The sequence below is a fragment of the Chlamydomonas reinhardtii genome, chromosome 9 (assembly GCF_000002595.2).
Source record: "Chlamydomonas reinhardtii strain CC-503 cw92 mt+ chromosome 9, whole genome shotgun sequence".
In the NCBI taxonomy this organism is placed as follows: domain Eukaryota; kingdom Viridiplantae; phylum Chlorophyta; class Chlorophyceae; order Chlamydomonadales; family Chlamydomonadaceae; genus Chlamydomonas; species Chlamydomonas reinhardtii.
This window is the reverse complement of record NC_057012.1, coordinates 226,300-248,753: the sequence shown is the minus strand read 5'-3', so window position 1 is coordinate 248,753 and position 22,454 is coordinate 226,300. Positions and strand designations below refer to the sequence as shown.

Below are 22,454 nucleotides of genomic sequence, written 5' to 3'. Positions count from 1 at the left end.
TCCGCATTCCGTTAGGATTCGGACTACCCCCACTTCAAGGTAGCTTGTTTGCGGTCATTTGGACCCATCTATATGCTAATAGACAAATGGAGGAACCGACGCCAGGAAAGTGGCGACTTTTAGCCGGACCCTGAGCAGCTCGCGAACAGGTCGGCCGCGCGAGAATTGCGAAAACAACTCCTGAAGCGTGACCAACTGCAGCTCGCCCGCTTATTCATGTGTGTTACGTGTACGGCCGTATATTCAATTTCTCGCAGCGCTCGCAAGCACCCCCACCAACGCGTCGCACGTCGGGCCGTGACACAGTGCCCGTGCCGTCCCCTGCGTGCACTTCCTGGGCCCGCCACGCCCCTCCCCTCCATCCCACTCCTGCCCCCAGCCTTGATTTTCGATTTATCAGTATCTGACATCTGCAGATAAGGGTTTTGCTCACCGCTGATCGGAAAGCAAGAAGGGCACCACTAACCGCCTCGCCCTCGAAGTCTCGAACTCTTGAAGTTCAAACTCTCAACTTTCTTGACGCTCAAAGCAACGCCGTTCCTTTTACCTTATTTACATCGCTACCTGCATTCCATTTCGTCGTGACATAGCTCCTCGGAGCTATGTTGCCCCGCCTATAGGTAAAGTGGGAATCACACACACCTCGAAGCGAAGAACGTCGATTACAAATGAAGCTCCTGGTAAAGCTTCTGCACGTTTGCGCCGTGTTTCTTAGCTGGCGCTTACAAGCAACCGCGTTCAACTTCACAGCCAACTATATCGGTTGTCCACAGAAGTGCGATAGCAATAAGGGCAGTGGTGCATGTGTTGCGCGCGTCTCGGGAGGTGGTGGATGGTGTGTATGCTTTCCGGGCTTTGGCGGTCCAGGATGCAACATCAGCGCCGCAACGCTCTTCGGAGTGCCCGATCCGTATGCCCCAATAATTCAGGGCCTGGCAACTGCTGGCTCGAGCGCAATGGGCAGCCAGGCGGCGCCCAGCGGCAGCAGTGGCCTGGCCCCAGTGCTGGACGCGGTGTTCGGCGGGGGCAGTGGTGGCAGTGGTGCTGGCGACCAGGGGCCGCAGCTGGTGGTGCAGGTGGGCTGCGGCCGCCAGGCGGCGCTGGAGTGGGGCGTGCGGCTGCGGGAGCGGGGCGGCGGGCTGCTGCTGTGTGTGGACTACTTCCTGGTGGCCTGGGCGGACAGGGTGATGGCGGGCGCTGCGGGGGCCAGCGGCGGCACAGCGGCGGCGGGCCAGCAGCAACAGGCGCTGGGCGCGGACCTGCTCGCTGCTCCGCTGCGGCAGCTGCTGGCGGCGGTGCAGGCAGCAGGCCTGAGGCAGTGGGTGCTGCCGCTGCCCGGGCACCCCCGGGACGTGCTGCGCGCACTGACAGCTCTGGGCGCCGCGCCCGACGTCATCAGTCTTGGGGCCGTGGAGGGAGCAGGTGCAGGTGGCAACCGGGAGGCTCTGGAACGCTGGCTGGCGCTGCTGCCCGCTGGCGGGGTGCTGGTCCTGGCGCACGCCAACAGCAGCACTGCCGCTGACGTCAGTTCGTTTGCGGCAGCGGCCGGTGCGGCGGTGGTGACCCTGGCCTCACACAGCCTGGTGGTCAAGGGAGGCGGCGGCGGCGCAGGCACTACTGCGGGGGCGGCCGTGCAGCAACCTGCGGGCGGCGCCGCGGCGGCGGGCGTGGAGTCGTGCGACCCGGCCGGCGCCGTTCCTCCCGCCGGCTGGGCTCCGTGCGGCATGAAGTTCATCCAGGTGGACATGGCGGGCAGGGCCGTGAGCGCCGCCTTCGTCAGCCAGGGGCCGTGGGGCAACCTGCTCAGCCCCTACTACATGGTGCGTACTTGCCAGGGCGGTGGTGGTGTGGGGTATGTGCCAGGTGTTCACAGCTGCGCACGTGATGAACCGATTGTGTGTCTCCTCCTCCAGCAGCGCGGCAGACTACGTGGCTCCTGCGTGTAGGTTTGCCCTGCATGTAGGGGCGAGCCTGGGAGAGCAGCTGCAGAGCTACTCGCCAAGAAATTGTAAATCAACGGATCGAAGACAAACACGCGCCACGTGCAGATTGTCGGTTTCTCCACCATACGCGCACTTCCGCTGCCCCGCGCCGCACCCCCACCCCCCACCCCTCCCCAGGGCCTGGCAGTGGCCCAGCTGCTGGGCTTCCCCTACCGCTACCACAGCGGCTTCAGTGAGGATGCCTGGCTGCGCCACCTGCCGCGCGAGGTGGCTCCGGGGCTGGTGTGTGCCAACGCCAGCGAGGTGGCGCGCGCATGCCAGCGCTGCGCCGACCCCAACATGTGGGAGTTCGCGCACGGCTGCGACGCGGGCTGGACACGGGTGAGTGGTTGCGGCCCCGCCTCGGGCCGCCGTGCGTACGGCAAGAGTCGCGGCACTGCAGCTGCCCGGCTGCTGCGCACTGCGGGGTACTTGGGGCTCTAATCATGCATGCACCCGCCGCGACACGCCGTCTGGCGCTCACACGGCCGACGGTCCAACACCCCATGTGCTCACACGCGGTCAACCCCCCCCCCACGCCACCCTCTACCATTTCCTTAGCTATTCATGAATGTAACCCCGCTTCCTCCCCCCCTGCTTGTTACCAGACTCGCAAGGCCATGCAGCACGTGACGCGCGCGGCACTGGAGTCGTGGGCGCAGGCGGCGGGCAAGGCGCTGCCGGCCTTTGAGGCGGGCGACGCGGTGATCCAGGTGCGGTGCGCGCAGGACACACTGCTGGCCCACGGCTACTACGGCCCCACCGCCTTCAGCGCCTACACCACCTACCTGCCGCCAGACACCAAGCGCGTGTTCGCCATCTACGCACACCACGGGTGAGCGATGCCGGGGTGCGTAGTGGGGCGCGGCGTGTGGTTACGTTGGCGGCCACGTGTGTGTGTGTGTGGGGGGGGGGGGGGCTAGGAGGGGACTGGGGCCTTGCTACCGTACTTGGGCCGACACAGTCGCCTCGCCTCAAGCCTGCATCCCCTCTCCTCCCTCCCCGCCGCTCCCCCCCCCTCCCCAGCCACAACGGCCCGGCTGTGTACACGCCGTGCGACAAGCTGGTTGACGCCATGGGCCGGTTCATCACACAGCGCCGCCCGGGCGTCAGCTTCGGCATCCTGGGCGGCGAAAAGTGGGAGGACTTTGCGCGGCTGGTGTACGCGCCCGTGGCCTTCCGCGACTCCATGAGCTCCTTCGGCCTGTGGGCCACGCTGGCCAACACCGGCCGCGTGTTCGCGCCGCCCGGCCTGGCGCCCATCAAGGACAGCCACAAGAGCCTGGACTACACGCTGCCGTACGTGGACGACACCTACCGCTTCGTGAACGTGCCCGTGCTCTACCCCGAGGTGGCGCGCCGCCTCAACCTCACCACCGACCTGGCGGACCAGTCGCCGCAGATAGACCGCATCATCGCCTGGCTAGAGAGCAACTAGGGGACGGGGGGTGGGGTGCCGGGGGCGCCTTCGCAACGAGGTACGTGCTGGGACGACTGGCAGAGTACGGATGTAGGTGGTAGAAGGGGGCAACTCGCGAGCGGTGCCAGATGAGTGATTTGTTGGGAAGATGGGATAACTCGTTGTGAAAGTGAACTCGTACAGGCTAGTACTGCTGTGCACTGCATCACACAGCGCTGTGCACCTACGTGACTTGTGTGCGGATGGGGTTATGTCATGCCTTATCTTGCAATCGTCATACTTGTTATCAATGCTTCGCGTTTCTTCTGCTAGTTGTGTACAAGCATGGCCGTGCCTGGCGCATCAGGAGCACTTGTAGACCCCAGGTTGCCACCACAGAGTGCAACGTGAATCTGGCGCGCGGGACTGGGCAGGTGCATATGCTGATTGCTGACGCGTGACGCGCCCATTCTTCATGCTGCCCTGCAAATTGTGCACTGGCGAGCGCAATGGTGATATAATGATTGGATGGAGCCCACAGGAGTAGCACTGGAGTAGTACTGGCAACGCACAATAGTTCTGGCATCGGGACTTACGCCTTCGAGTGTGAAAGATGTAACCACCTGGCGCGTCCATCCTTGCGTGTACCCCTCGAGGCTCGAGCCAAGCCAGCCAATGTGTTGCGTTCTTTCAAGCACATCAAAGCCAATGCCAGGCGCCACGGAAGTGAGCTGCAGCAGGGTATGAGCCGGCGCACACGTATGCCCATGTGGCCCATGCTGCGGATGTCGCATTAAGGCAAGGTACTCATGCCCCCCCACACGGCCACACCTCGCCCAAAACTCCAAAGGCATCCCTCACCACCCGCTCGGGCCCCCCAATGCCTGCCGCAGGCCTCACAGCTATCACAGCAGTCCGCTCTCATGGCACGAATCTCTACCTGGCCGCGCGGCGCCTACTCCCTGTGCTGCCACCCGCGGCTTGCAGGCTCCTTTGCCGCAATGGCCCCCGGCTCTCCCCACGTACGGCTGGCCCAAGCCCCGCAAACACACCACACAGCGCATTCCGTCTCGTGGTTCTAGTCGGCCTGGGCCTAGTGCCAGCACTGCACTGAGCCGCTGAGCCCAAGCCCCGAATGCGGGTGGCGGTACACCGAAACGCCCAGCTCGGCCGCTCCTCACAGGCATTCCGAGTGCCCGACCCACTAAACAATCCGATATTGCCCACTCCAGCGCCTCAATGCGTGCAACTTCTCCCGGGCCGCACCCCCCCCCCCCGAACAAGTGCTTGCCCATGTCTAGCCGCGGTCTCCCCGTGTCTCCCTGGCCGTCCGAAGTGTCCTGTCCAGGTCCAAGAACTCCAAGCAAAGCCCCCCCCCCTCATCACGCCTACATCGACGCCTTTACCGGGTTCCTGCCATCTGAAGGGCATTTGCCCTCGCCAGTCCCTCAGCAGAACGCCACCAACACTGCATGAGAACCGCGCGCCGGCCGTGCCTGGGCGCGCTGATACCTCCCAACCCCCACGGTCACCCAACCAGTTGACAGCACACACTTGTTTGTTCAGCCCTTCATTCTTCAGCCCCTGGGCCCAGCCCACAACCCACAGAGGGGTGCCACGTGCCGGGCCTTTTCCCCGCCACCTGGCACGACGCACTGGGCAGAGACCCTCCCTGGTACGCCGATATGCCTAGTCAGCCACACCTAGTCTGATGTTACCTTTTGCCTGGGCGCATGCCTGGCCATGGAATCATGGAAATGGACCGTGCCACATACTAGTCCAGCGCCAAGCCCATGGTTAACCTGGTTTTGGCATAAATTTTGCAGCATACACTGGATCGCCGTAGGTCTCGCGGGCCTGGGTGTTGCTTGCTTCAGTCGCTCTTCGTTCTGTGGTTTTGCTTATCAACCCTCCGCGGTCGCATAGTGCGGAAGGGCTGCTTGAGATACAGAGTCAGCAGCGCCACACATAAAAGTTTGAGCGACTGAGGGTCATCAGCCCGGCGGCGAACTTGCCCCATCTCGCTGCACCGCAGTTGTTTCCGTGGACTCACTCCTGCACCGCCTCCGAGACCGGCCTTTCCAGTACTATTCACTTTGTAAACAAAAAAGACGTGACGCAATGAAGGCCCTGCGAAGTGGAACCGCTGTGGCCCGGGGCCAAGCGGGCTGTGTTTCTCCCGCTCCGCGCCCTGTGCCTATGTCGTCTCAGGTGTGCTGGAATCACTACAGATGCAGCGAGATGGGTTGTGAGAGGCACACGCCGAGTGACTTGCAATCGCTTTCCTCCGCAGGCGATGATTCCGAGCACCAGCTCCCCAGCAGCTCGTGCACCCGCCCGGTAAGCGAATTATGCGCGCCAATATCCGCTGGTGTGACAATTCTCTTAATATCCCGCTGTGCTTATTAACGACTGCGTAGGTCCGGTCGCCGCGCCCTCGCTGTGTCGGCCAAGCTTGCTGATGGGTCTCGTCGCATGCAGTCCGAGGAGGTGAGAAATGCGTCGATTTGAGGCGGACACTGGCGGTTAGGCTGGACAAACTTGGCTTACCTACGGGCAGGCCGGGTGTTGTATGACCTGTCCCCCTGCCCCACCTCCCTGCAGGTGCGCCGCGCCAAGGAGGTGGCCCAGGCTGCGCTGGCCAAGGACAGTGAGTGCGGGGGCGGGGTGTGTGTGTTGTGTGGACAGCCGAGGGGCGGTGGCGGGCATTCCGCGTGGCGGGCTGAGTGCGTGGGGTAGCAGGCTGCACACGTCGAGGGGGGCACGGCCACGGGAGGAGGGGAAGGGCGAGGGTCTGGCCTAGGGGGCACAGTAGTTGCGGGGTTAAGCCAGGTTTAGTCATTGTAGGATATGCATTTGTACGCAGGGATTGCCGGACCATGGAAGCGACCAACTATGACCTCTCCTGCCGGCGCGCCCGCTTGTCACACGCCCGGCGCGTAGCCCCCACCCCACCCCCGCCTTGCGCACCCTACCCCCCGCCTCCGCACACCTTTCGCACGCGCCCCTCCCCAAACCCCCTCCCTCGCCCCCCACTACGCCCCAACCTCGCCATCCCGCTCAGGCCCTGCCGACTGGGTGGACCGCTACGGCTCGGAGCCGCGCAAGGGCGCCGACATCCTGGTGCAGGCGCTGGAGCGCGAGGGCGTGGACAGCGTGTTCGCCTACCCGGGCGGCGCCTCCATGGAGATCCACCAGGCCCTCACGCGCTCCGACCGCATCACCAACGTGCTGTGCCGCCACGAGCAGGTGGGGATTACATTCATGATAAGCTGAGAATATGGTTGACGTGGGGGCGCGGGGGTGTTTATTACAGCGCCGAGTTAGCCAAGGCCACAGGGGGGCGTGAGGGTGAGTGTGGAGAGGATGGGGGGCGAAAAGGGGGCGGCATGTGTCATGGCGCCGGGGGCAGGGGGGCTGGGTGCCGAGGGCGTATTTGGACGGGGGCTTTAGGAGTCGGCAGGAAGTTCGAGGGAGGCACCGGTGTAGAGTCCGCGGGAGGAAGCAAGGCTGGCGAAGTGGAGCGGATCATGTGTGGCTACAGCGCTCGAGTGAACGCAGTAGGACTCCATACCGTGCGCCACGGCATAGCACATGCGTGCGTGTGCCCGATTCCCACCGGCTGTGGGCTGAACCGAGCGAGGGGTTGCTGCTTGGTGGGGGCCGAGGTGCGGCCTCACTGATGGCAAGGACTGTTGCTTGACCCCTGCCGCTACCTGCCTCTGTTCCGCGCCGTCTCCTGCCCAGGGCGAGATCTTTGCCGCCGAGGGCTACGCCAAGGCCGCGGGCCGCGTGGGCGTGTGCATCGCCACCTCGGGCCCCGGCGCCACCAACCTGGTCACGGGGCTGGCGGACGCCATGATGGACTCCATCCCCCTGGTGGCCATCACCGGCCAGGTGGGGAGGGGGAGGGGGGTGGGGAGAGGGGAGGGGGGTTGTAAACTCATGACTGGGTGGGGGTTTGTAAATTCCAGCTAGACCAAACCAATACGAGCGGAGCGCAGGCATTAGTTGCAAGTGGTAATACTTATTCATAGCAGGGCGAGCGGCGCCTGCGATGAATGTCGCCGCCTGGGCTCGGTAGCACGCACAACAGCACAGGACTGGCGCGCGGAGACGACAAACAAAACCCACGACTCACCTGGCGACCACGAAAGCCAGGGGGTGGGGCAGGGGGGCTGGAGTTAGGTGGGGGGCTGGGCGAACAGGCGGTCGGGAAGCGGTGCCGGCAAATGGGGCTGTAGGGCAGAGGGGCGGCAGTGACTTTGCGAGGACAATGCAAAGAGGTGGGGCATGGTAGGCGCGCGTGTCGGGAGGGCGATGACCATGTTGGCCATGTTTGGCTGGGCGCTGTGGAGTCTGCGTACCCGTATGCGCACGCTCGCGACCCGGGTGTTGATCCGTCCTGTCCCCCGCCCGCCCCACACCCCCCCTCCCCTCCGCCTGTGCAGGTGCCGCGCCGCATGATCGGCACCGACGCCTTCCAGGAGACTCCCATTGTGGAGGTGACTCGCGCCATCACCAAGCACAACTACCTGGTGCTGGACATCAAGGACCTGCCGCGGTGAGGGGGGGGGAGGGGAGGGGGGGCGGAGGGCTTGGGGAGGTGGTGGGGGAAAGGGAGTGAGGGGTTGAGGGTGTGTGTGTGTGTTTGTGTGGGTGGGTGGGTGCGTGGGTGGATGGGTGGGTGGGTGGGTGGGTGGCGGGGTGGCGGGGTGGCTGGGTGTGTGGGTGGCGGGGTCCAAGGTTGTTGGGGGCAGCGGGGCGCGTGAACAGGCATGGGGGCAACGGGGTTAGGGGGCTCGCGACGTTCCCGCCCTGTCGCAACCCGCCCTCCAGTCCCCTCACTTGCCCCGCTCCCCCCCTGCCCCTGCCTCCCTGCTCCCCGCAGTGTGATCAAGGAGGCCTTTTACCTGGCCCGCACCGGCCGGCCCGGCCCTGTGCTGGTGGACGTGCCCAAGGACATCCAGCAGCAGCTGGCGGTGCCGGACTGGGAGGCGCCCATGAGCATCACGGGTGAGGGGGAGGGGGAGGGGGAAGAGGGAGGGGGGAGGGGGGCGCGCTGCGGGAGTGCGAGCGCCACGGCCACACACGAAACGCCACGCGGTGCAGCATCAGTACGTGAACACTGGCGTGGGTGGGGAGTGGCGTGGTGCGTGAGATCGAGGTGGGGAGTGTCAGGAGGAGCGCATGAGCGGCGTAGGGGGGTTTGTTGCGGGGCCGAGGTGAAAGGGACAAGTTTGTTTGCGGCAAGGAGGAGGTTGTTCGAGACGACTGGTGATAAGACGTACAGGACATTGGGTTGGGGGACTGGATAGCTACTGTGGCTGCGAACAGGGTGGGGCATGCGGTTGCATGCTGTCAGTGGTCAAGCCCACGCAACCCCACGTGTGCTCACCCCATGCCGCAACACCGTCCCAACTCCCCTTCACCACCCGGCCCCGGGCCCCCCACCTCTCCCCCAGGCTACATCAGCCGCCTGCCTCCCCCCGTGGAGGAGTCGCAGGTGCTGCCGGTGCTGCGCGCGCTGCAGGGCGCCGCCAAGCCCGTCATCTACTACGGCGGCGGCTGCCTGGACGCGCAGGCGGAGCTGCGAGAGTTCGCGGCGCGCACCGGCATCCCGCTGGCCAGCACCTTCATGGGGCTGGGCGTGGTGCCGTCCACCGACCCCAACGTGAGGATTGTTTTGATGGGGAGGGGGGGGGTACATGGGGGAGCGCGTGAGGCGAAGAAAGGGGGGTTGCGGATCGGAGTTGGGGGCAGGATGAACTGGGCTGGCCGGCAGCGGGTGGGAGAGGGGGCGTGTCTCCCACCAGAGCTGGCGTTGTGGAGGAAGGGAAGCACGGTCGTTGGTGCAAGCAGCGGGGACCGAGTCGAGCGCAAGCCTGCAGTAGGGGGATTGAGTCGCTCGCAGGAAGCGCATAACACGCGGGTTGTGGTTTGGGGTGTCGGGCGGGGGGGTCCTCTTTGCCGGAGCTGCCAAAGAGGACGGAAGGGGATTTGGTGGGTTTTGGACGTGGCAAGGAGCGAGGACAAGCGGTGACCGCAACTGAGTGCGGAAGGCCACGGGACGGCGAGGTCGCACGGCTCAGGGAGGGAGGGCAGGCGCTGACGGCTTGAAGCGGAGGCGCAGACGGGACCACTGAACTCTGCCACCACCCCACTCTCTGCGACTGTACCTGCCTACGACTTCTTACTTAATCATGAATGTAACCCCCATCCAACCCCCCACCTACCCGCCTCCCCCCTCCCCTCAGCACCTCCAAATGCTGGGCATGCACGGCACCGTGTTCGCCAACTACGCGGTGGACCAGGCCGACCTGCTGGTGGCGCTGGGCGTGCGCTTCGACGACCGCGTCACCGGCAAGCTGGACGCCTTCGCGGCGCGCGCGCGCATCGTGCACATCGGTGAGGGCGGCACAGGCCTGCGGAGGGTGGAACACACGGGAAGCCAGGTCGCGATGGAGCCTGAGCCTGTGGCGCGTGTAGCGGCTGGAGGCGGCCAAGCGGGGAGGAGGGGGGGCTGCTACCAGCGCTCCTTGCCGGTGGTGGGGCGAGACGGTCGGTGGATGATTGGAACCGCTGTGCGCCTTGATGGCAGCTGGACGGAGTGGACGGGCATGGATGCCGGTGCAATACCGTAATTCTGCTGGCTTGCCCCCCGCATGCATCATCGCAGTCGATTCCTCCCTCGCACGTACTCACCGCCCCCCCCCCCCCAAATGCCGCCGCAGACATTGACGCTGCCGAGATCAGCAAGAACAAGACCGCGCACGTGCCGGTGTGCGGCGACGTGAAGCAGGCGCTCAGCCACCTGAACCGCCTGCTGGCCGCGGAGCCGCTGCCCGCAGACAAGTGGGCGGGCTGGCGCGCCGAGCTGGCGGCCAAGCGCGCCGAGTTCCCCATGCGCTACCCGCAGCGCGACGACGCCATTGTGCCGCAGCACGCCATCCAGGTGCTGGGCGAGGAGACGCAGGGCGAGGCCATCATTACCACGGGCGTGGGCCAGCACCAGATGTGGGCGGCGCAGTGGTACCCCTACAAGGAGACGCGGCGCTGGATCAGCAGCGGCGGCCTGGGCTCCATGGGCTTTGGCCTGCCGGCGGCGCTGGGCGCGGCGGTGGCGTTCGACGGCAAGAACGGGCGGCCCAAGAAGACCGTGGTGGACATTGACGGCGACGGCTCCTTCCTCATGAACGTGCAGGTGCGTGCGCGCGTGACCAGCAGAGGGGGTCAGGGGTTGAATCCTTGTTGCTGGGTGGGGCAAACATGGTAATGCTGGAAGAGGCCGGCAGTGCGCCTGCTTCCTTACTGGCTACGTTCGCCGGCTGACCTTCTCCTATGTCTTCACCCCCCCCCCCCCCTCCCCGCTCCTCGCCTGCTCTCAGGAGCTGGCCACCATCTTCATTGAGAAGCTGGACGTCAAGGTGATGCTGCTCAACAACCAGCACCTGGGCATGGTGGTGCAGTGGGAGGACAGGTTCTACAAGGTGAGAGGGAGCGGGGAGGTGCAGAAACGCGGGGGGGGGGAAGGGGCCGGGAGGGGCCGGGGTACTGCCAGCGGGAAGACGCTGACAAGGGAGGGAAGCATTACATGTGGGGCGAGATTTAGAAGGGGAATGCCGTGACTGCCGTTGGTGGTGGAAAGGTTACAGGACGGGGGGTGCTGAAGGTTGGAGGGCAACAGAAAGAGCGTAAACGATCCGCATTGCTGGGCGGAATGCGGTATCCCTCGCCATACCCCTGAATTCTCCACTCACACCTTACCCCACTACACCCCGCCACACGCGCACAGGCCAACCGCGCGCACACGTACCTGGGCAAGCGCGAGAGCGAGTGGCACGCCACGCAGGACGAGGAGGACATCTACCCCAACTTTGTCAACATGGCCCAGGCCTTCGGCGTGCCCTCCCGCCGCGTCATCGTCAAGGAGCAGCTGCGCGGCGCCATCCGCACCATGCTGGACACGCCCGGGCCCTACCTGCTGGAGGTCATGGTGCCGCACATCGAGCACGTGCTGCCCATGATCCCCGGCGGCGCCAGCTTCAAGGACATCATTACCGAGGGAGACGGGACCGTCAAGTACTGAGGTGCCGGGGGCGTGGCGGGAGTATGGTGGGAAGCAGTGTGCAGGCCGCTCGGGAAAGCTGGGAGCAGCAGGCGCGGATACGGTACCAGCGTTGCAGCAAAGGCGTATGAGGTGCTAGGGGTGCTGCGTGGGGGCTGGCAATGCTGCTGTGTAGTGTTGCAGGCACAGCAGCAGGGGATGCGTCAAGTTAGGCTGGGGAGGGCGAGGGCATGGGGCAGGACGGCTTGAGGAGGCGTAGCGAGGAGAAGAGCCGCAGGACGACGATTAAGGCAGAGGTGCGTGCTTCAACGCCACATGCGCGTGCAGGCGATCCTATCAGGATGGAGCATGCCGAAACGTGCGACAGGCCAATCATACTGTAACATTGCGTCAACGGAGTTAGTGAACTGGGCGCCAAGAGCGCTGCTAGGTGCAACATCTGGCTTGCCAAATGATTGGGATACTGTGCCAGCGTAGGCCTATGTACCTGGCAGCACTGAATGTAAAACCTTCGCCCCGGCCCTCTCACTTCCTGACTGGGAGGCAGGGCTTGCATACTCGGGGAGCGGCAAGAAACGGGCCCCAATACCAGTCCTCGGGCGAGAAAGATTGGGCTTTCCTAGGGGTGCCTTCTCGCCGCATGGGGCTGCATCGGTCCCCTTATCTCACCAACTACGGCTGCCTCTGAAAGATGAGTGGAACGCCATGGCGTCTGCTGCAGCCGGTGTTCAAGAGCATAAGGAGTACAAAGCGCAAAGACAGTGTATAACATTCAGCCTGTGTGTGTATGAGTGTGGGCGTGTGCGCGCGTGCGCGCGTGCGCGCGTGCGTGTGTGTGTGTGTGTGTGTGTGTGTGTGTGTGTGTGTGTGTGTGTGTGTGTGTGTGTGTGTGTGTGTGTGTGTGTGTGTGTGTGTGTGTGTGTGTGTGTGTGTGTGTGTTTCTATGTGTAGTTACAAGGTCACAAGGTGGTACGCACGATCTTAGCGTGCCTTCCTGCCTCGCGCAAACCGGAGGCCCGGGCCGTGCTGACCCCTATGACGCCAACAAATGATAACGCCCTACTTATTGTTCTCCACTTCTCCCCTCGTAAGTCTTAAGGGGCACGTTCCTACTCCTATGCTCCCGTTTGAAGTTGTGAATCTCACTAGACTCCTGTTTTCAGTCATGTGCGGGCATGTGGGCGTGTTGGCCATGCGCGAGCACTGACGGCCCGATGCCACACATGGCAAAAAGGGTGGTACATGTTCGTAGCCTGTCTATTCAAACTGGCACGCGCGTTCAGTTCATTTTGTGTTCGCCCACCGGTGCCCCTACAGAATCGCCGTGCACTTGAGGGCCACACCAGCGCCCGCTAGAGCCTGCGTACAACGCTGCCCCCTGTGACCACCGTGCTTGCATCAAAGCCTCTCACCATACAATATAGTACCGCCTTACATGCTCCCCTCCTTCAACATGAGGTAATGTCCTGATTTGTATCATTGTTTCCCGGATTGTCACCAGGGCTGGCGTCTTCGGAGAGCGGCGGTCTACCCCTGGAAGATGCAAGCCCTGTCATCACCAATACGGTACATGCCGAACCGCCCGCAGCTTTACGCCCACCGAGCCACAGGTGGTGGTGTTCAGGCCTCCCCACGCCGCCTTCGCCGCCGCCGCCGACATCCCTGTTCTGCATGCCACCTGCTGTGTGGCGTTGGTCGCCCCTGTGCCTCCCCGCCGGCCCGCCAGCAGCAGCTCCAGCGCCCGAGCCACGTTACACTGCCGCAGGAGCTGACCGGTGGCTGGGCGGCTGTTCTTGGTATCGTTGGCGGGCAGGGCAGGGGCGGTAGGAGCAGGCATGGGAGCCGCCATGGCAGCCGCCACCGTCTGCCGAACAGACTCCGGCACTTGCCGGCTGCCGTTCACCGCCGCCGCCGCCTGCAGCTGCTACACCAGGGCCGTCATGCTGGCGGCCTCCGAGCCATTACCTGCTGCCTGTGCAGCTCGCGGCAGACAGCCGACAGAGCCGCCCCTGTCACTCTTTGGCGCCACTGCACGATCTCTCCCACTGCGGCACCGCCACAGTCGGTTGGCCTGCCGCCTGCCGTCCTCCTTCGCCAAGCAACCAAACGATGGTGTTGAGCAGGTGGGGGCAGGTGAAAGTGTCGGGGGTGTCCTGCCCACCGTACAGTGTTAAAGAGCACACGGAAAACCAAGCGCAAAGACAGAGTATGCGATGCAGCAACGCGATGGCAATACGAATGTTACCGCCGTGCAGTGTGTACTCGTTGGCAGAGATGTGCTCTGGTACTGCTGCGACAGGGCCATCAGCAGTACAGGCCGCGGCGCGCATCATGCCGGTAGGTGGCGGGGTTGCGTGTTGCTACGTCCGACCACCTGCAGCGAGTGTGGGCAGCCTGTCATTCCGCTGCGGTGCCCATATGCCTCCACCTATTAGTCCTTCAGGCGGCAGCACTGTCACGACGTCACCGCAGCGCGCAGCCAACCAGGCCGCATTACCCCCGGCAACCCACCAGCCCTGCAGCACCAGCCGGAAGCGGGCCTTGGCCTTGTGCAGCGCCCAGTCAGCGTGGCCGGTCGCCCCAGGGCGGCGGCGGCAGCAGGCCGTTGCCCTTGCGCACGTCGGCGGGGCCCAGGCAGCCGTTTAGGCCCGCGGGAAGAGGGGGCACAAGGGGCGTAACCGGGCGCAACCGGGCCATTCAGCAGCAGGACGGGATGGTGTTCATAGGCACTGAGGCAGGTAGCTGTGGGCTGCAGCAAGCCGCAGAGCTGAGACAGCCGAACAATAGTATAAAGTTGCTGGCTGGCACGCCCACCACGGTTGTGAGCCCCGCCACGCACCGTGCCTCGGCGCTGCTCCATCTGATGACGGCAGCGGGGGTGAGTGTGGGATCCAGCAACGGCGCCAGGACGGGTCAATGCTGTGGGGCGCGATGCAGTCGCCCAGCCCGAGCTGGCGCTTCAGGCTGCCGCTCGGGCAGGGTACAGCTGCGGGACGTGGGCGGGCGGTGATGGAGGCGATGGGGCTGAGCGGCGCCACGCCTGCGGCCACCTCCTTGGACACGGTGACGGTGAAGGTGTGACGTCGCGGCGTGACGTCGCTGACATCGCTGCTGCGGCCGCTGAGCGCGGCTGCGTCGTCGGTACCGGGAAGGTTCGGCTCCATGCCACGGGTACTCGCGACAGGCGGCTGTCGGTGCCCCAGAACTATCTTTAAGGCCGCCAAATTTGTACCACACAGGGAAGAATATGAATGCGGATGTTACAGAAGGGACAGTCCCAGCACCCGAAGACGCCGAGCCATCACATGCTATCAGGGCCCAACTTGACTCCACCAACCCCGACTTTGCTGCAAACCCTCCCGCGGGCAAAGTCCGTGTGACTCCGCCCACAGTGAGTCCTAGCCAAGCCTCAACCCGCCAGAGCCCGACCGCTGTGCCTCAACGCCACAAGCCTAGGCACAGGAGTGCCGGGAAACGTCTAGGCCGCAGGACACACGCACAGCGCACGCACTAACCGGGGCGCAAGCGTCCAGGTACTAGAACGGTCGCCCACACGTGCATCCTGCCCACACACAAAGCCACCAACCACGCACAACCTCTCACGGCGAGGGGGGCGGGGAATCAGCGTCATACGGCAAGCGCAAAACCATGCCGTCACCAACAGCCCGAGAGATGAAAGGATGCGCAAACGGCACAGCGTCCCAACCCTTTGGCCTGATACCCAAAGTCACAAACGTCTGGAGACGACCCCAGAAGTCAGCTACAACGGCAAGTCCAATGCTCAGCACCCGGGCCGACGGCAGCTTCGCTCGCGCCGCCAACCCGGCGATAACCACACGCTGCCGACCAAAGTGCAGGGCAGACATAGCAGCGAGACACACCACATCCCACACAGGTGGCGCAAGCCCCGCAGGCGGGCGCACTAACCACAACTCCTCACGAGAGAAGGCACTTAGAGCCTCCTCCGGCAGGAAACCCATAGCCATCCCCATACTTTCCCGCAGTGACTGCGCAACAGTGCAGTCCCAAAACCAGTGACGCCGGTCCCCATCCTGCATGTCAACCCCACACGCCCAACACGGGTCAACAGCAACGCCTTGCGCCCGCTCGCTAGCATGCCGTGGAAACGCCCAGCAAGCGTTGGCGGCCACACGCCACAGTGCTTCCTTATGATGATTCTCCCATTTCAGCGACCACAAGCGGGCCAAGGTGCACACGAAGGCCCCCGCCGCCAGGGCAGCTCCCACCCCCGACACACCCGCATCGCACATATACTGCAAACGCTTAGCCTTCAGGGCGGCTAACTGTGGAGACATTTGTAGCACGGTCTCCGCCTTCGCCGTGTAGGCAGTGAGCAGGATGGGCGGCCCCCCGCACTGCAACCAGCCAAGCCCCCGCACCACCCGTTGCACCGACTCCGCCGTAGCACTCACGATGTCGGCCACCGGGAGCGGCAGCGCGGCGGCAGGCCCCCGAGCCAGCTGGGCCGCACGCGCGGCGGCAGCCCAGCCAGCGGAGAGAAGGGCCACCGCCGCCGCAAACCGGTCGGCCGCGTCTGGAGGCGACGCCGCCGGCCCCGGCAGGGGCGACGGCAGGCGCGCCCGCGTGCTCCAGTGCAGCACCCGCCGCCACACAGCGGTCACATACATATCCACACACGCTTCACCAAACCGGGAGCCCCACGCCCAAGGGCGTGTACATGCCTGCCGCAGTTCGTTCAGCCCTTCATGCGCTGCAACCAGCTGGCCCACACACGCCAGTCCCGGCAGAGCGAACAAATCCGCGAAAGCCACTTCCCACGTGCGGCCGTCCTCACACAGCGCCGGGTTAGCCCACAACGGCACGTGACTCACCCACGCGCCCGGCTCGGGCGGCGCCACAAGAGTCACCGCGGGCAATTCAGTCATGGCTTTCAGCAGGCGCGCAAACGGCTTGCCCGCCGGGGTGAGCGGGCAGAGCGGCTTATTTAGCACACGGTCCGCGGCCCCCCGCACCAACAAATGCATGGGCGTTGCCGCCGGGTGCACCTCGCGCAGCCACGCCGCCGCGACCCGGGTCCATGGGGGCAGAATATGGAAAGAAACCGTTGTGCCGTGAACCACCCTTCATTCCGGCAAACAGGTGCCGGACTCCAGCACATCATCTTGGGCTGCTGTTGCAGCTGCTGTGGTGGCGGGAAAGGCAGCCACACGCAGCGGTCCGACCCTCCGGCCATGCGGACCCAGGCACCCGACGCGCCCGCCGCGCCGCTTGCAACCCTACTGCTGGTGAGGTGCGCGTATGGGGCTTGATGGGATTGGGGGCCGCAGCATGTACAGTCTGTGTGCCTTCTGTTCCACACTAGCGACTGGCACGGCAGCCATGGGGCGTGCCCCGACTCCAGAGATGTCGCTGTAGAGATGTCGCTGTAGAGATGTCGCTGTATAGCAACATTATACATCAAACAATACACAATCAAAGTGCACCTCATGGCTATCACGTACCTCGTGTTCTCGCTGTTGTCCGCGGCTTGCGCCGTGGCGAGCGCGGAGCGCTCGGCCTTCGTATCAGAGAGCCAGTTCTCTGTATGGTTGACCGAGTCAAGGCGCATTCGGGAAGCTAGGATCAAGCACTTCAACATGCCTGACGAGAAGTTCACTGTTGCCATCACCGCCTTGACGCTTCCGACTCTGTACCCACTAGTCGTTGCGACGCCAATGGCATTAGAGTATGCTGATAATGTTCACAAGGCTCTGAGGGAGCAAGGTACAAGTTAATGGTGTGGGGCCTTGGCGCCTTTTTTGCGCTACTCGTTGGTTCCACGTCAAGGCTGCGGATCTCTGCTTGACTTCCCTATTTCCTATCATCGTGAATCATGTAGGCGTGTGGGCGGCTGACGAGACGGACCTTATGCTGCGCATCACAAGCAAGTTCTGCCACCATCCCAGCCAAAGGCGTCTAGTCCTTGATGTAGGTTCCAACATCGGCTACTTCGCCTTGCTGGCCGCTGCCCAGGGTTGTAAGGCCCAGGCATTTGATGGTAAGAGGGCACGCGTGTGGGTGTGCAGACATGGCCAGGCCATCGTTACGTTACTGGTGCCAGGGTTTCTGCAGCAGGCACGTTTTCCTCATTTTCCGGTCGTGCTGTTCTAAGGCTTGACTTGATTGGCAGCTGTCTGAGCGCACTTTGCCATCGCACCTTGCTATCCATCCCACCTTGCAGGCAGCCTTGTGTCCCTTGGTTACCTTCACATGTCTGTCGCGCTCAACCAGTTCCAGGATCGCGTGCAGATCTTTCCCGCACTTGTGTCCAATACCTCCGTGGTTACTTTTGACGGCTGGAATGTGAATGCAAAGGGGACGACCTCGCCGCCCGGTGTGACAACGGATGTGATTCGTATCGACGACGTTGCCAAGGAGCCCGTGTTGTATGCAAAGGTGCGAAGCCACACGATATGAAGCCACAAGTTATTGTCCGTGCTGATGTACTGTATACATAGCGAATACACAACAGGGCACGGTTGCCGGGCGTGAATGTCCACAAAGCCCTGCATGTCCGAAGGTTTGAAGGTCCCTGCATGTTTCCATCCCCCTGCAGGTTGACGTGGAAGGCTGGGAGCCCTCTGCGTTCGCAACAGCGCACCGACTGTTTACAAATCCGCGCACCGCCCCCTGGTATCTGTTCTTTGAGCTCACATACTACCTGCACGAGGTCCGAACGTCAAACTGGTGAGGCGTGGGTGTTTGGTATTAGTAGTTAGTAGGTGATATAGTGCTACCCGGGCGTGCATATGGGCACACGTTGACAGTATGTGCTGAAGGTCGCAAGTAGGTTGGTAATTCACTTCCAGTCCATCAGTGGTAAGGGTCTTGCATACACTTTGAAAACGCTCAAATACACGTAGGGAGGTATTTTCACTGCTGGCGGCCACGGGCTACAAATGCGCCTCCCGTGGGCTGAAGGTGATGCTGGACCAGCTGCCCAAGTCCGAGGACGAGTTTCTACAGTACATTGAGAAGTATACGGCCTGCACGGACCAAGTCAGGACCAACAACAAATACTGTCAGGCAAGCAGCGTATGGTGGCCTTGTGTCATTCTCATTCACCTCCAAGTTTCCTTGCAACGCCTGTTGTGTCTTTTTATTACTCGCTTACACTCGCCTGCATGCTGGCACTTGCTATCACCTTCTTGCAGGACGAGCTCTTCTGTGTACACAATGCTGCGGCGTGGCGCCCTCCTGGTTTCTGATAAGCAAGCTCTGAGCAAGCACGTGCATTATTACTGAGTATACTACTGCAGCTGTTTTTGCTACTAGGAGCAGCCTAACATTGGGATCAAGGAGCACGTACAGTTTGTGATATTGTGTCGGTGAAGGGCTGAACTGGCATGCTTGCCCTGGAGTGTGAATGGAGTATGGTAGGAGTAAGTGGATGCTGGACGTTGTACAGAGGATGGAAGGAGGCAGAGGCTATGGGTTCAGGGCTTAGTACGTGAGACGAACGCGTGTTCTTAAGTCCGAGCCGGGGCCGACGTCTACATTCTAAAGGGATACGTCGTATCAGGCCAGACATCATCTAGCTTACATCTATGGATGCATTTGTGTTGACGGCAACAGACAGGGGCTCATACGCCGCTCATGCAGGATGTTGGATTCGTTTAGCCTGGTGGCCCTGACAGCCTTCGCTGTAATCAAGGAGCCGACCGGACTGAGCCGGGCCGAGGATTGGGACCTGACAAATCGCAATAACATTGCAGAGGAACCCACACACGTGCGCCGAGCGAGCGCAGGCCACGCGGGACCAAAGCACCGCGGCCGCCAAGAAACAAGCAGCGAATACAGCAGCGCCGCAAAACGGCAGCCGCAACAACACGACAACTCGAAGCCATAGCGCACCCCGAAACGAGGCGCGGCACACACGCAAGAGCGGCGAGACATTCCCCATCCCCCTGTGGCTTTGACCCAAAAGCGAAAGAAGGACAGACAGCCAGACGCGGCAGGGAAAAAATGAAACACAATCAAGCGCAAGCAAACCCACGAAAACAACCACCCTCCACCGGTCCGAGAGAAACACCCACCCCCTGGTTGACTGCCGACCTTCATAGTGATACGCGCAGGAGTCGAAGCCAAGCCGAAGCCCGCCAAAGCCCCACCGCCAAGTAACACCCCTCATCTCGTTTAGGTCTTCTGGCGGCAGCACCAACGCAAAACAAGGCACGACAGGCCAGTGGTCTGCCGACAGCCCCATCAAACGCAAGCACCACTCAAAACATCACGTCCGAAGACGATGGCTGGCGTCAGAGACGCGCACTGTCTTGGCCCGAAGAGTCCCATAAGTCAGGTGATTTTTGGACAGTGCTCCTGGCCCGAGTGAACCCGGGTCGATGCGCACAAAGCGATGACAAATGACACTGTTTAAGGGGCCGCACAGCCTTACGTGAAGGAAACTAAAAGTTGAGCATAGCGAATAGCCGGAAACCGCGGTTTCCTGTGTTCAGAGTGTACGTGGTGGTTCCCCCCGTGAGGGGGGGGGCGGCGTGGGTGTGCGCGGCATGGGCCGCGGTGTCCGGTCAAGTAGCCCAGCACGGGAAGGCAATCGCTACTTTGCGAGTTTTCTTCTGTCAGTACTGACAGCGCCCCGTTGTGCCCGCCTGTCTATGCTCTCTCTGCGTGGCCACACGGCGGTTCGGGCTCGCCCTCCGAACCCCGCACGAAGACCGCAGTTCTCTGCTTGCAGGTACGCTCTTCTACGAGCTGGGGCGGCGGCGGAGGCGCCCTCCACTACGTGTAACACGATGCCATGCATGAAAGCACGTACGTCGCTCGGGCTTGGAATGCGGTGTGGCCCAGATGAACTGAGATGGCAAGTAAGGTTGTCGACATCAGCAGGCAGCAGCAGGGTGATAGGCATGACGTGCCAAGGCATGCAATGGAGGTGAAGTCAACGTAGGCCGAAGCGATGATGCCATGACGAGTGCGGATGAGAGCGAGCAGCGACGAGGAGGTGGCAGGCACAAGTAAGACTCAACAGCAGCAGGACGCACTCAATCGGACCTGCAGTGCTGCTGCGGCGGTGATGACACTACTGCTGCGACATATGGAGCGCCAATGGCCAGGGTAGACGACTAGCTGCTATGTTGCCGGCCTAAAGTAAGGTAAGCCTCTGCACGCCTGTGCCGCCGCCGCCGCCGTGCAGCTGAGAGGAAGGATGAAGTGGATGGGAGTAGAATAAGAACATTGGTTTCTCCTCGCAAGGGAAAAGTGGGCTGAGCCCACGCCACGTCTCCAGTCTGAGGCCGCAAATGTCTGCCTCATGTCCCAGACATAGCCGGGGTCGGTTTGTACAGGCACTACTGCTGCCCGCCATGTATCCAGCCACGCCCCGCTGCCAAGCACAGGCACAACCAGCAATCAACCAAGCAGCAGGAAATCCTCTGGCCACAACACTCCTCACTGCTGCGGCCTACCACATACTGTGCGGGGCTATGCTTTCCAGCAAAGACAGCTAACCAGAAACCCGGCCTCAACCCGCGCGCTGGCGCACCTTTTAGAGCGGCGCCGTGCTGCCCTCCTCCATCGCCGCCGCCGCTGGCCCCATTGGCAGTAATGCCGCAGCAGGTGCCACAGCCCCAGCCTGCATGCTGACACTGGACTGCCACCGGCTGCACTGCCACCCGCTGCGCCCAAGTTCAGCGTTCTCTCCCTTAGCCGCTTGTCATTGACAGGTGCTTTGACCAAAGGAAATAATGGTGCTATCCTTCCTGCAGTCAGGCAGATAGAGCAGGCCTTGTAAAAGTATGTGGGGTCGCCGTTTAAGCCAGGGGAGTCGGGGACTGGCCTGCTTTACGGCTTGCCAGGATGACTCCCATTTCCACCTCCTGCCAGGGCGCCTGTGCGTGCACCCACAAGCTGACACGGTCCACGCACGCCAGCTTGTGACCCGTGCCAAGGCGGTCGGCTAGTAGACTCATGCCAGGTCATTGCCACTGTGGCATTGGCTGAGCTGGTTCGGATTATCGTGACATAGCGCGTGACCGCACATGTTGTCGTAGGAGACGGGATGTTGGTCTCAAGCGTGCCACTTGCCATGGGAGTTTTGCATGGCATGTCGTCCTGGGACCAGGGGTGCCGTGCCTAGGACCATACAAGCATTGCGGCAGGTTAAAGGCTGTGCGGCAGCTGGCGACAGCGACTTCCGACCGTCTCTCACTCGTCCTGATCGTGTAATGCATGTAATCTACGACCAACCTATGCTGGGGGACCCGTTCAAGCGGATGAAGTGAAGAGGTTTAAGCGAAGTCATGCTCCTATCGATCTATCTTAATGTCTCCAGACTGCCAGACATTCTGTTACGCTGTTTTCTAGACTTCTGTCTTCCTGGGCTAATGTCTAGGGCAAGACTGGGCTAATGTCACGGCTAATGTCTAGGGCAAGACTTTGTTGGACACGGTTTCGACGGGTTTTGTCCTAAGTCCCCAAACCGCCGTGTACCCAGACGAAAGACGTCTGAGCTACAGCCCGAAAGCAACAATACACCGATACAACCCATGAATTAAGCCGCTATGATGATGTGCGCCACCGCTGCAGGGGTGTGCGTGCGCCCAGAAGCTCCACAGGCTGGGTACCTGCCGCCTGCTGCCGCCACAGAGACGGCAGCGTGGCTCCACCTGGCATGAAGCGCCGCCGCTGCCGGCATATGCGTCTGAGGCTTCTTCTTATTCTGTTGCAAGCTGGATGAGCTGAGCCGCACTTTGCTCCGAGAGGCCGCTCGCACTGATGGCGACTGGGCAGTGTTGCCCCTGCGACTGTGAGCTCTAGGCCTCGGACTGGTAGCCGGGGGAAGACCATGATTTCAGTGGCAGACGCCCTACGGTAGTGTTATGAGTGATGACCTGCTCGGCCTGCTGCTGTGAAGTGGGCATGTTCCAGTGGCCGGCTGAAGCTGGCGCGGGTGCCAAACTCTCCATCTCCTTAAGGTTACCCACATCCATCACATTCTGAGCGGACCGCGGGACCGGCGGCTACC

General features: G+C 62.6%; 5 protein-coding genes across 5 annotated transcripts; 4 read left to right on the top strand and 1 right to left on the bottom strand.

Moving 5' to 3' along the window:
• The first annotated feature begins 441 nt into the window (after positions 1-441).
• On the top strand, positions 442-4,012 carry CHLRE_09g386759v5 (uncharacterized protein). Its single transcript, XM_043065415.1, has 4 exons — positions 442-1,820; positions 2,121-2,324; positions 2,591-2,817; positions 3,009-4,012. The coding sequence occupies exons 1-4, from the start codon at positions 957-959 to the stop codon at positions 3,418-3,420; spliced, it is 1,707 nt and encodes a 568-aa protein (XP_042920711.1). The 5' UTR covers positions 442-956; the 3' UTR covers positions 3,421-4,012.
• A 1,419-nt stretch (positions 4,013-5,431) lies between these two features.
• On the top strand, positions 5,432-11,967 carry CHLRE_09g386758v5 (uncharacterized protein). The gene is made up of 13 exons (XM_043065414.1): positions 5,432-5,592; positions 5,675-5,721; positions 5,802-5,871; positions 5,986-6,031; positions 6,446-6,630; positions 7,129-7,278; positions 7,833-7,945; positions 8,273-8,397; positions 8,847-9,055; positions 9,639-9,789; positions 10,116-10,585; positions 10,770-10,871; positions 11,177-11,967. Exons 1-13 carry the CDS (start codon positions 5,503-5,505, stop codon positions 11,468-11,470), a joined length of 2,052 nt encoding a protein of 683 aa, XP_042920710.1. The 5' UTR covers positions 5,432-5,502; the 3' UTR covers positions 11,471-11,967.
• A 421-nt stretch (positions 11,968-12,388) lies between these two features.
• CHLRE_09g386757v5 (uncharacterized protein) lies at positions 12,389-14,681 on the bottom strand. Its single transcript, XM_043065413.1, has 2 exons — positions 14,289-14,681; positions 12,389-12,915 (listed from the first exon to the last, which is right to left on the bottom strand). Exons 1-2 carry the CDS (start codon positions 14,611-14,613, stop codon positions 12,881-12,883), a joined length of 360 nt encoding a protein of 119 aa, XP_042920709.1. The 5' UTR covers positions 14,614-14,681; the 3' UTR covers positions 12,389-12,880.
• Positions 14,682-16,861: 2,180 nt separating this feature from the next.
• Positions 16,862-19,131, top strand: CHLRE_09g386756v5 (uncharacterized protein). The gene is made up of 6 exons (XM_001695117.2): positions 16,862-17,194; positions 17,310-17,468; positions 17,652-17,866; positions 18,027-18,157; positions 18,334-18,496; positions 18,625-19,131. Exons 2-6 carry the CDS (start codon positions 17,339-17,341, stop codon positions 18,676-18,678), a joined length of 693 nt encoding a protein of 230 aa, XP_001695169.2. The 5' UTR covers positions 16,862-17,194; positions 17,310-17,338; the 3' UTR covers positions 18,679-19,131.
• A 2,040-nt stretch (positions 19,132-21,171) lies between these two features.
• CHLRE_09g386755v5 (uncharacterized protein) lies at positions 21,172-22,407 on the top strand. Its single transcript, XM_043065412.1, has one exon. The coding sequence runs from the start codon at positions 21,226-21,228 to the stop codon at positions 21,388-21,390; it is 165 nt and encodes a 54-aa protein (XP_042920708.1). The 5' UTR covers positions 21,172-21,225; the 3' UTR covers positions 21,391-22,407.
• The last annotated feature ends 47 nt before the right edge of the window (positions 22,408-22,454 follow it).